Raw genomic sequence first — 12,691 nt, forward strand, 5'->3', positions numbered from 1 at the left:
CTTCGAAGTGATGCTTCAGGAACAGGCTTGACTGGTGTTCTCACTCTGAACATGTTATTTTTTTTGTCCCTGCTTGAACCTAACAACGTGGGTTAGTTGTAACCACTAGGACAAACATGTTGCATGGAAAAGGTGTACAGAGTTCACACCTGGTGTTCACACGAAATGAATGCTGCACCTGTTCAAACATTGGGGGTTGGTCTTCAGCAAGCGATCCTCTGCGTACTTACTCGGAAGGTGTCTTTGACAACAGCCCTGGCGAGTTAATATGTTTAGGATCGAGAGGCCGTTTTGGGTGTGGAGGGCTGATACCCTTTGTTGAACCCTAAAAACCTTTATCTGAATGTTAGTATTTTATACATTATATTTCTTCTCAAACTTTAGTTGAATATGATAATACAGTTTTAGACCCAAAGGTGTCCCTAACCAGACTAACATCTCTTTGCTGGAGGAAAAAGTGTAGGATTGAGAGATTCCAAGCCTAGATACAATTGGGCATATTTTCAGTGTTTTTTGTTTTTGCGGTGGGATGGGGTTTACTTTTGAGGCGGTTGCGGGATTTAAAAGAGAGCTGCTGAAATCCACACACACACAAAAAGGATGATATAAACCTGGAACTCAGAGGCACACCACTTTGTTGCCAATTTTTCCCATTATGGTATAATTTCGGTTTAAAGCAGGAGAAATAAACCGTTGTCCCTTGGCCCCAAATTTGTGACCATAATCCGGGTCAGTATCATTCCATGTGAAAACAGGGTAGAGATCAGGCCCAACTCCCACTCCTAAGGCTAAATATGACAGTCTTCTGCCTGAAGAGGAGTTCTGTGTGATTCGAAGGTTTTCTTGTTTCTACACTAAAATAATTCTGGGGTCAGTTTAAACAAAAGGCACAAAACCGACCACCGTTTATTCTCCCAGATCAAAACTGTTTACGGGAAAGCTGTGTGTTCTTCTCTTTCCTACCCATTGAAGGTTCATTAGTTATACGATGTGCATATTTTATTGCTTTATATCCCCACTTTCTCGGAAATGAAATTCCTTTGATCCTTTTCTTCCTCTTCGCCTCTGGCGGGGTAAAGGATTTGCCCTGGGGGTGGGGGGTGGGGAGAGAGCCCCACTATATCCTTCCATCTATCTTTTTTGTTTATTTTCAGATTTCCCTCATCCCATTTATATTAGGATTTTCAGGCAACTTAATGATCCACGGAAGCCTTAAAAATTTCATGATATGTGGAAGTTATTTTTTAATTACAATTAATTGCTAAGGGGCAATTTTCGTTCTAATTAAACAATAACTCTTTTTGGACTGGAATGGGAAGAGAAAATATTTCTGCTTAATACCTTCTTTGGTCCACTAGCTAACCAATATTCTTTCCTCTTTACTAAATTTCATGGATTACATCTATGGATCAGGGTAGCTTCTCCAAATGAATACGGGACAATGGGTTATACTGTAGGCTCCGCCTAATAATCGGGTTGGGTTTTGGGGGGCTGCATGTTGTTGTGTGTAAATACCAAAAACTTTCCCGCCATGTCTTCTGAAACCTGGGTTGTTTAGGTGTTTTGTTTGGTTCGGTTGACCGCAGCCACGTTTTTTTCTCCCGGCTGTAAACCACGCGGAAGATTTCTAGCCCGACGAGGATGTGTCTGTCTTCTATATGTACCCTGTAGATCCGAATTTGTGTAAAAGAAGCGGCCTCACAAATTCGCATCTAGGGGAATATGTAGTTGACACAAACGCTACGGAGCACAGCCTAGGCGGAAGAAGAAAACCAGAAAGAAGGGGAGAAAATCAAGAAAACAAATCGTTGAAGACTTTTCCTAAGAGGACTGGGCAGTATTTTTTAAAAATGGCTTGGGAACAAAACGCCCATCACATGCGGTATTTTTTTTAAAAAAGATCAGAGTTTTGTGAGCATCCAGATTGGATGTTCTTCGTTGTCAGTTACCTCTTGGTTTACAAAAAATCAGGGAAGTTGGTCGTTGCCCTTCTGTTTTAATAAAGACACAAACTATTCTATAATGACACTAATGTGTAATTGCAGAGCTGTGGCCGTGTGGGTTCCTTGCAGCGAACTAAAACAAAAAATCCAGTGGCATCTTAAAGATTAACATTTATTCCAACACTAGCTTTCCTGAGTCAGAGCACCTCCCTAATAGCGACAAGGACTTCTTTGGTGCCAGCCAAACACAAATGACAGGTCCCTGCCCCGAAGCCTTACAAAAGGGATAGCTATATCGTGTCCTACTGAAATATGTGCGTGTGTGTATGTTCCTGCGCGAACCCTGGGCGTGTGGTCCCTTTCCTTTCAAGCTTTTCTTTTTTTAAAAAAAAATAATCAGTATGATTTCTGCGATTGGACATTTCCATTCCTCAGGTTGTAGGTCTAACCCTCACGCTCCTGGATCCTCATTGTTCTAACGCATTTTCTACATTTGGGGATGTACTGTGGATGGGATATGTGTGTGTGTGTGTGTGTGGGGGGAGAACCAGTCTAAACCAGTAGCTGATTCTCCTTTAAAGGGATGGGTAACCCGAATTACTTAATGATGTTTCTATCGATCTCAAGCGCGCTCTATCGATCTTGGCCGGTGGCTAGCCTCCTATCACCTACCGTCAGAAAACAAATTTTCAGCACCGGCTAGAAAATGAATGCATTTCAAACCTAGGAGAATATCTCTTTGTTTTCTTCCCTTCTTCTGTTGGTTATTTTTGTTATTTTGCTCGTGAGTTTCAGCCCCGGAGGCTGCGTGTGTATAATGTACAGCAATTCTTTAATGTATCGGTTTTGTTTTTTTGCGTTGGGAGGGGACGCTTGGATTTTGCGACTCTGTTCGTGGAGATTACAGGTCATCCTCTTTCTTTGACGGGCCTCTGACCATGTAATGACTGTTTTTTGTTTTTTTAAAAAAACAACAACAACAACACACAACCACAAAAGTCTCAACTGTCCATGGCACTATGCACATGCCCACCTATTCCTCTGCTCATTTTGTTGGTGAAGTCAGTTCAGTTTTAGTTCCGCGGGACTCACTCCCGAGTTGAGCCCGAGCTGGCAACGGGAAGGCTCCAAGAGTTGAGTGGGCTGCGCGTCCCCCCCACGCCGTCTTCCCTCCCCCTCCTGATGATTTCCTTATCCGGGAATCCCAGCCAACCTCTCCATTGGTTCCTGGGGTCACATGGACCTCTAACTTTGTTCACTTGACTGCAAATGTAGGAGGGCTCTGCGAAACAGGAAAACGAGTGCGGAGGGGAGGGGAAGGAAGGGAGCGGGGGAAGGGGAGGGGGCCCGAAAGAAATAGGAATAAATTTTAGTATATTTTTGGGGTGTGCGTGCGAGCGAGAGTGTGCGTGCTGGCGCGCGCGCGCCCCGGCTGCATTTTCCCCCTTCCAATATATATATATATTAATGGCCATGAGTTCTTTCTTGATCAACTCGAACTATGTGGATCCCAAATTCCCACCATGCGAAGAATATTCGCAGCACGATTACCTTCCCAGTCACTCTCCGGAATATTTCAGCGGCCAGAGGCGAGAGGAGAACTCTTTCCAACACGAGGCGTCGTACCCAGCGCGGTCCGCCTGTAACCAACCAACCTATCCTCCGTGTCGGGGCTCCGGCCACCAGCCAGCGGTCCTCTCTCCCAGGAGCCAGCAGGTCCACGCGCCGGCTGGACTTCCCAACCACCTCTCCGAACCGAGCCACCCGTGCGAATCCATCACGCCAAGCCCACCGCCTTCCTGTAGCCAAAACGCGCTCAACCAAAGCCCTTCCTCTTGCAAAGAGCCGGTAGTTTATCCTTGGATGAAGAAGGTTCATGTTAGCACGGGTAAGTGAACCTTAAAGAGCCTTTCGCTTTATACTAACCTGCACCTCAAAGTCTTGTTGGGAGAGGAAGGAAAAAAAAAAAAAAAGCTTATTGCCCCTGTTGTAAAAGAACCATTCCCCTCTGAGATTTATGGTCTCCCTGTTTGCAGAGCGCTATAATTACATCCTCCATAAATTTTTATGGCTCTTCTTGGCCAGCTGCCTTTGAAGTCCCGTGTTAACATCCTTCTTGGGTTTCTTTCTTTCTTTCTCTCTCTCTCCTTCCTTCCAATGATAACGTTGATCCTGAAAAGTGTTATGAAAGGATAGGATGCTTTTCAACTATGTGTAATTGGTGTTGGGAGTAGTTTAGGTGAACTTCTAAGGTGCCTTTTGCCGTTGGTCTGTAGTATGTCGTTCAGCCTTCATTACTGACTAGGGAAGGGGATCTCGTGGATTTCAGTGGCAGGGACGTCCCAGAAAAGGCTGTAGAGTCTTGTCTTACAGCTGCTGTAGAACGTTATGGAACTTTTGGGGGTACACAGGAACCCCCACCCCCCACCCCAATACACGTGGGCGAATGTTCGCCCGCTTGCTTGATCCCAGAGGCGTTTGTAAGGAGCGTCTCGGTCTGTTTGTGTTTGCGTGCCAACAACTGTCACGGATTGAGGCTGGACTCAGTCCAAGCCTTCGTTCAGCTTCGAATGATTCTGGATCGGGTTGCAGGTCTCTGTCACAGCACTCGTGTGGACAGGAGGGCCATAGACTCCAGTCTAAGCCGATCCAGTTGGAAACGGATAGAGTCATTGGGCTTAAACTACAGTAACTTTGCAGAGGATTGCACTGGATCCCATTTAAGGTTCTTGGGGACTGTTGGGGATTTGGCACGCGTTTGACTGTCCTCTCCTCCCGTCCCCTCTCCCCCTAAGCTTGAAGCAGATGCTTAAAAAGAATAGGGGAAGCTGTTTAGAATTCGGGTCTCCCTGGCTTTAATTCCTCTCTCTCGCTCCCCGGTTTCCTTCCTTTCTTCCATCATACAAACCCCAAACTCCATTTACGCCTGAAGTAGCCCCAAAAGCATCAATGGAATTAGTCCAGAGGAGTCGTTTGGACTTGGAAGGCTTCATCGAGCACCGGGCCACACTTTTGAGACTAGGTTTTACATGGTTTAGGGTTGTGTAAGGCCAAAGATTTGGAGAGGAGAGTTAGGCTTGTGAGAGACACCAACGGGAGGAAACAAAATATCTTGGGGAGCCGAGTAAAGGTACACTTGGAAGCTCTCAACAGAAAAGTTGGTCTGAATCTTCGGTCTGAATCCCATCCCCCCCACCGCCTCCCCCCAAGGCTAGATGTCTTTGTGTGGGCCAATCCCATCCTCTATACAACTCCCCGATCCTATCAGAAGTACTCTCAGTGATCTCAGAGGGATTTCTTCTCCAGGAAGCGCTCCGAGGAGTGGAGCCTTCGTGACTTCCCGAGTAGAAGAAGGTTAATCTCATAGGGCGGCGCTGCGTTTTGTGGAGACCGAAGTCCAGGGGAGGTTGAAAAGGGGAGCCGCAAGCTCACATTGATCGTTTGAAATGTGGAAAGGCCCCTGGTATAGATGGGGAGCCGCAGCTCGACTTTCTAGCACGGGACACCCACCAGTTCAGAAACTGGGTTTCCCTGGGGCTTTGTCCTCACCTGCACATGGGTAAGGGGAGAAGGAAGGGCTTAGTGGGTCGTGTGGATGGAGATAATGTTTCTCCCAGGTTGCTTGAAATACAGGGAGCTTTTCCAAACGGGGCAGAACAGTAACCTTCCAACCTCTTCCCCCCACCCCTCACCCCCTTTCGACCCCCCCTTGCCTGCTCTCCTCCCCCCTTCCTTTTATCTTTCTTCACTCAGTCAACCCCAACTACACGGGAGGGGAGCCGAAACGGTCCCGGACGGCCTACACCCGGCAGCAAGTGCTGGAGCTGGAGAAGGAATTCCACTACAACCGCTACCTCACCCGGAGGCGACGGGTGGAAATCGCCCACTCCCTTTGCTTGTCCGAGCGCCAGATCAAGATTTGGTTTCAGAACCGGAGGATGAAGTGGAAAAAAGACCACAAACTGCCCAATACCAAGATCCGGTCTAACGCCGGGGCCAGTCTGCCGGCCCCAGGAGCGCCCCAGGATCGAACCAATGGACCAACCCCCAATCCTACAACCAGTCTATAACCTCCCCTGGAGCGTGGTCTCTCTGTGTGTTTGTGTGCGTGTGCTAGCGAAGAGAACTGATGTGTGGAAGGAGGAATGCGTTGTGATTTCACTGTTCCCGGAGGAAGAACCACAAGGGCGTCTAGGGAAGGGGGTCGAGTGGGTGGGTGGGGACACTATTTATACGAAGGGAGAGGGCACAAAAGAGGATAAGATTTGGGGGGTGGGGAGAGAGAAAAGCAGGGTTGTATTTGTCCGGAAAGCAGGGTTGTATTTGGGTGGGGGTAGCTGCTCTCTTCTGTAGGTGATGGGGAGGAAGGGGGGTTCAGATTTGGCTAAGATGGATCCCTTTTTCACCCTTAATCAAGCCAAGCTCGGGGCCATTTGTCATGTTTACTCTCGCGTACAAACGAAGGACCTTATGCCAGCCATTAGCTCGACAGGCAGACTCGTCTTTAATAAATGAGGCCCGGTTTCACCTATGAAGAACTGGACCCCCTCCCTCTCCCTCCCCACCCCCGTTCCTTTTCAACCCTTCCTCCCCCATCCAGCTCCAAAACCCAGTCTGAAGCCAGACAGTTCCCCAAGGCTAGAGGAAAAGGTGTCAGCATCTGTTTAACACAGCTGTAGATGGCAGAGTGATCAGGAAGGGAGAAATAAAATTCTCCCAAGCCCTCTAAGGACTCCATTGGATAGTGAATATTGTAATGTTCCGTAAGGAGGGGCGCCATTGGGTGGGGGGAATCCGAGAGGGCTATCCTGCCTCCGCCTCTCCCCACCCCCCAGATTGGAGCAACCAATGCATTAAAAACAACAACTTCCTGTTAATAGCCTAACCTGCAAGACCTGGAAAGCAGAGAAGAGCTGTACTCTTGAGCCTATAAAGTTGATTATAACATAAAGCCATCTGGGTTCTAGGGCCATTAGCGTGTGGGGGAGGTCCTTTGTAAATAAGGATGGTCAGCCCCACTTTTCACTGCCATCTTTGAACCAAATATGTGCATAAAGATGGATTTTCCGGGGTTCCCCTTGGGAATGTGTCTATGCGCTCTCTCGCTCTCGCTTTCCCTCCCTCTCTCCCTCCCTCCCTCTCTCCCTCCCTCCCTCCTTTCTACCCACCCTCCATACATGACATGCCGGAATGGTGTGATTCCAAACAACTTTGGGGAGGGGGAAATACCCCCCTCCCATAGCTCCATATAATTACCTCTTGCTGTTCTGTGTGATCTCCATAAGAACATGTACATAGCAAACCATGGTGGAAGCAAATCCGAAATAAAAAATAATAATCATGGTGAATATGGCTCTCTGTGTTTTTCGGGACTACTCGTAGTGGCAGCAACATGATTCCTTTGTTCTGACAGTTGGCAGATCCCTGTTAGTTTCGACCAGACTTTTTTTGTTTAGTGTTGTCAATTTCTTAGCCTACCCTTCTCTAATGGAAACAAAAGATGTTTGACCATAGGGTACATCCTCTTTAACTACAGCTAAGCCTTATAAGGGGTGATTTATTTCCTCTAAACATGCATTAATGTGGTCACATTTCTCCTTCCAAGTGGTTCAGACTTAAACCAGTAGTTGGATAGTTGGATTTCTTCCTGGCACCCAGGCTATAAAGCACCAACATGCACTCCATGAGAGGGGTGTATGTTCTTCCATACCTTTCTTTTCTTTCCTTCTTTAAAGAAAAGCTACCTTCTTTAATGCATTTAATGACCATAATTTTTGCACAGATGTTTCTCGGTGTTTGCAGGTTTTTTCTGTGTATTTTTATATTACAAAGGAGCCAGCCGCAGCAATAGCTCAAACTCTGACAAGCAAATAGATAATCAAGAAGACAAATGACTCCTTTTGTGCTCCACGGCTCTTGTATTAATTTTCATTTTCTTTCCCATACAAAGTATCGAAAATACTGTTTAGGACGAAATAGCATTCCAGTTCTAAGTTACAAATTTTATATATATATATGGAGGTCTGAGACCATACCAAGCAAATCATAATTTTCTCTTTTAAAAAAATCTCCTCCTTTCTGTTTACATGCTCCCAACTTGGTTGCTGGTTTAGACCATAATCTGGCTTGAAATTCTCTTTAAAAAGCCTCACTGAAAGAGACTCCCCATTCATTTCAATAGTGCTTTTGAGGGATGTATTCCTTCTGGGTTTCTTAGAAATGCCGGAGAAAGTTAATATCCACTTAAAGGTAAAAATATTCCGGCAACCTAGGCACAGGCCACCTTCCGACCGTTATTCAACCTGTGAGTTACTTTACTGCTTTATTGTACTATCAAAACATACATTCCAATAAAGCTAATGCCTGATAGCCCAATATAACTTTATTACCAGGAAGTGGTGGAAATTTTGTCAAGAAGGCAATATGTATATGTAGCTAGATAGACAGAAGTTCCAAAATACAGAAGGTAAAATATTTCCCCCTCTTCACATCTGGCTTTAGATGTCCTAATGCCACTATTCCAAAACAAATAGTTTGTGGGGCCTACCCATTGGCCCCAATCCAAAAGCAACCCAGTACATTTCTTTCACTTGGCAAGGCTAAGATCCTCCATCCTTGAAAGTAAAGCACCACCGATACAGGATAAGGTGACAGTGTGCACTCCCATGTTTACAGGATGCCCTGGGTTGGAAATGGTTTTGCACACTTTGTGATGATAATGTTTGGCTGCCTTTCCTGGATTTCTTTCTGGTATTTGCTGTAAAAGGCACCTCCTGAATCAATACCTGTGCAAGCCATGCGTGATATGCTATAATCTGAGTGTCCTGTTATATTGTTATGGGGAGTGTTACAATATTATTATTGTTGTTATTTACTTAACAGCAAGACTCTGAAATTGGTAAGGGGTTGTGGCACCATATCTCTTGATGGCAAACATGAAAGAAGGGATTGCTTTAACATGGAAAGAATTGAGGTCCCCCCCCCCCAAAGAAAGGGTTTCATACTAACTGGCAAAGGTTGCATTTCCATTGAATTCAGTGGGACTAGAAGATGTTTTTCGGTGTGAAACGAAGACACGGCCTCCCTCACCCACTCTCTCTCTCTCAAACACACAAACACAAGCATACCCTCCGAAGCACAACTTTTTAAAGCATATCCTGGTAAAAAAAGTGTGGTTTCTATAGAGCCAAATGAAAGCTGAAGAGCGTGAATAGATTGTAGGGTGGAGATTTCTATAGGCCCTAAAAGTTCACAAGCATTGTAAAGCAGACAGAAGCGGAGAAAAATGTGAGAATTATACAGAAAAAAATCATTAATCATTTCTTTTCTTCAAATACTTATCCTTTTCCTATTGTTATTCAACAGCAAACCTCCGCAGACCTTCTGTTGGGAAAAAAAGAGTACCCGGGAGCCTAGAGTCTTTCAAGAGATCTTCAAGGGGAATGAATATATATATATATATATATATATATATATATATATATATATATATATATATATATATATATATATATATATATATATATATTCATTCTCACACACATGCACACAAAGTTACACACTTTTTCTTTTTTTAAAAAAATGGAAGACCTTATGCCAGCCATGAACAACGTCTTCGAGCATCTGGAAAAGCCTCCTGAGAAGCTAAAAGGGTAAGAGATATTTGTTTTTAAAAGGCTCTGGTCATTCTTTTAAAATTGTATATTTCAGGATGGGGAGGGGGGGTCAACATGAAATGTATTCTCCTAAACTACTGCCTTCCGTAGCCGGATCCTGTGTATGGTGTTTACTTGGAAGTAAGCTGTGTTGCCTTTGCTTTGCATTTTTTTCAGAAGCTGGGGCCGGGTATTAATTATTTTGAGGGAGTGAGGGAGGGAGAGAGAGAGAGAGAGAGAGAGAGAAAGAGAAAGCTGCAAATGGAGGAAGGTGTTTTAAGAGGAATTGGAAATTCGCTTTCTGAAAGTATTGTCTATAGAGAAGGGCAAGAGTCCAGTAGCACCTGAAAGACTAACAAAAAAATTTTCTGGTAGGGTATGAGCTGTCTATAGCTTGTCTTTAGAGGTTTGCAAAGAAGGTTTATTTTCCCTTTTGGCCATGTGGGCGGCCGAGGAGGGAGGTGATGAGTCTCCGGGCGTTTGTCCAGAAAGGACCTCTAGCTGTTGTGTTTTCATTTCTGCCTGGGTGGGGAGGGAAAAGCTGGAACCCGGGTTACTAGGATGTCGCGCAACTCCGTCTTCGGGGCCAGTTTCAGGCCACTGTCATCTTGCTGACAGCCGCCGATTTCGAGAGGGAAGGTGTGGCCAGCCCATTTCCGACCGGCTCCGTGGATGCCGGCGGGGCCGAGGCGCGGGCCGTCCGCCTCCAGGCGCGCCGATTCATTTCCATTCCCCGCGCAGGGCAGGCCGATCTTGCAACGAGGAGGGGACGGGGCTGCGCTCCCCGGCCGGCCTGCTCGCTGAGAAAGCGCAGGGTTCACGCAAGGGACACGTTTTCTAAGCGGTGAGCCCGGGATGGCAGCTACAGGATGACCCCGCAAAACCCCTTGACCTTTCCAGGACTGGACAATTGTGCTGGGCAGAGCTGCTCGCACAGAAACAAGGGGGCGGCCTAAAGCAAACTCTGGAAAGCAGCGTAGAGACCTGGAGAAGGCGGGCGGGCAGGGGACAGGGGGTGGGAATCATCCATCCCTGTAGACCTCTCTCCCGCACCCCTCCAGTCTCCACCGCTGCCCTTTTGTTTGGGAAAGCCTTGCTGGTTGTCTTGCTGGAGGTTTCTTGAACGACCTCTTCTGTCGTTGTGGGCCGGTTGGATACTGCTAGTGTAGGGCTGGCAATCCAGCGGGAGGTTCTCCCGCGAAAGCCTCCGGACACGGGGACTTCTGCAAGAGATTGAGCGAGCCAGCGGCTTCTTCTTCTTCTTATAAAAGAATGGCGTTTAACATCGCTTGGTCGCCTCGGCATTTCTGTTGATGTGTTTTTGTGAGCTCCGTTTCCTATGTCACAAAGCACTAGTGGGACCGTTTAGCATCATTGTTCTTATGAGCAAGCGTACTTGATCCTCTCCTCTTGGGATCTGATCGGTTTCCTTCTTTTTGTCTCTATAAGGGGTGGAAGAGAGACTTGGAAAGATGTGCCATCGAGGTTTACTCGGGGAAGTGATGGCTCAATAGGTTTACTCGGAAGCCTGGGTTTTCCGGAAGAGGGGGAGGATGTGAAATCGAACCCCCCCAAGTCCTTCTCACCTTCCTTTCCCTCCCTGTTTCACCCCCCCTCCCTTTATGCAACATCTCCTAAATGGTAGGCCGGCAGTTAGCCATCTCTGTGATAGGTTCCAAAAATAAGCTAAAGTCTTGCAGGAGAGCTGAGTTGGATGGATGTTGAGTTGGATGGTAAACATGTTTATTGCTTCACTTGGTAGCATCAGCTGGGAATAACCTTCAGTCATTTAAAATGGCTGCCTGTCCACCTTCTCTCTCTCTCCTTCCCCCCACCTGTGTCAGATTCCACAAACCCAAAAAATAACAATAAGAAAAACGTCACTGTAATGGTTTTCTTGGGATCTTACATACTCTGAGAAGGATTTTCGAGCTGTTGTAAATAGATCCGCCTGTGTAAATGTTAATACTTGCCCACTTAAAGGAAGTCTTACACTCGTTCCGTGATGTGATAGCCACAACCGTTTAAATCGATGGGAAATTTGCCACGAAGGAAAGACCGAAGCGGTGTGCTTTTAGTCAATGTGAAGAAACAGTTAAGCCAGAGCTCTGGCATAATGCATGGATTTAAAAGGGCCTCAGTGCAGACCTTCACGGCCTAAGTTGTTTATAGATCAGCCTGCCATAAAAAAAGAGCTGCTAATATCGCTCTTTAAAGTGATGGTGGAGTTGGGAGAATTATATAAAGAAGCAGCCACCAAAGCTTGTCATTCAGCCTAATACCCCCAGATTTCCATTCATATGTCAATTTGGTTTCCAAGTAAAAAAGATAGGCATTGTTCTAAAGAAGATCTTCACCTCCTTTCCCACCCAAATCCCAAACCAGATGAGTTCTCCTAAAGGAAAAAGAGAGAGGAAAAAACAGGATAGGATTTGAAAAATGTCTTATCTTGGACTCAGTTGTGGGGGGTTAGAACCGCACATAGACAGAAGAAATGTCTGGACAGAGAGAGGGAGAAACAGAAGCAGAGAGACTACTTTCCTAGAATACGTTCTATTTACAATTACAGTATATGTATACCTTGGTTACAAAGGCACACGGGTGAAAAACCATATCTGTAGCTGTGTAGTCTGGTTGCTGGTGTTCCTGTGTGTGTTGCATAGTTTCTTTAATAAAAAAAAATGATGATACAGGGCTCAAGCTTGCCTGGGACTCTTTCTCCTGCTCGCAGGTATCTGGAGCTTTGTTGCCGTTCATTCAGGGGCATAAGGCACTCTGTACAAGCACTGAGATACCCTGTTCTTCATTATTTTACCAATAGCACGCTGCTGTGGCTTTTATTACGGGATATATTTAAAAAGTTGGAAACAGGTTCCGGGTCTGAGTGGGGACACAAAGGCCATTTCTGCATGGGAGGTTTTTGCCTGGGATTTGCCGCTCTCTAGATGCACCTTTCCCCCATCCGAATTCTCAAAACTCTGCAAGGGGGGCTTATTGTTGAGTTTTGAGAATGTGGACGGGGAAAATGTGCATCTAGAGGAATATGCGCAAATCCAAGGCAAAAACCTTCCATGCATATATGGCCAAAGTAAA

At 46.0% G+C, this 12,691-nt stretch overlaps 1 protein-coding gene across 1 annotated transcript; it reads left to right on the plus strand.

Moving 5' to 3' along the window:
- The first annotated feature begins 3,404 nt into the window (after positions 1-3,404).
- HOXB4 (homeobox B4) lies at positions 3,405-6,013 on the plus strand. Its single transcript, XM_056863971.1, has 2 exons — positions 3,405-3,831; positions 5,697-6,013. The coding sequence occupies exons 1-2, from the start codon at positions 3,411-3,413 to the stop codon at positions 6,011-6,013; spliced, it is 738 nt and encodes a 245-aa protein (XP_056719949.1). The 5' UTR covers positions 3,405-3,410.
- The last annotated feature ends 6,678 nt before the right edge of the window (positions 6,014-12,691 follow it).

Source organism: Euleptes europaea, chromosome 18 (genome assembly GCF_029931775.1).
Source record: "Euleptes europaea isolate rEulEur1 chromosome 18, rEulEur1.hap1, whole genome shotgun sequence".
Taxonomy (NCBI): Eukaryota; Metazoa; Chordata; class Lepidosauria; order Squamata; family Sphaerodactylidae; genus Euleptes; species Euleptes europaea.

Excerpts from the sequence above, each read along its gene's own strand:
- HOXB4 (XM_056863971.1), top strand. The coding sequence starts at position 3,411 with ATGGCCATGAGTTCTTTCTTGATCAACTCGAACTATGTGGATCCCAAA. Across the intron at positions 3,832-5,696 it reads GAAGGTTCATGTTAGCACGG|TCAACCCCAACTACACGGGA; the intron begins GTAAGTGAACCT and ends TTCTTCACTCAG.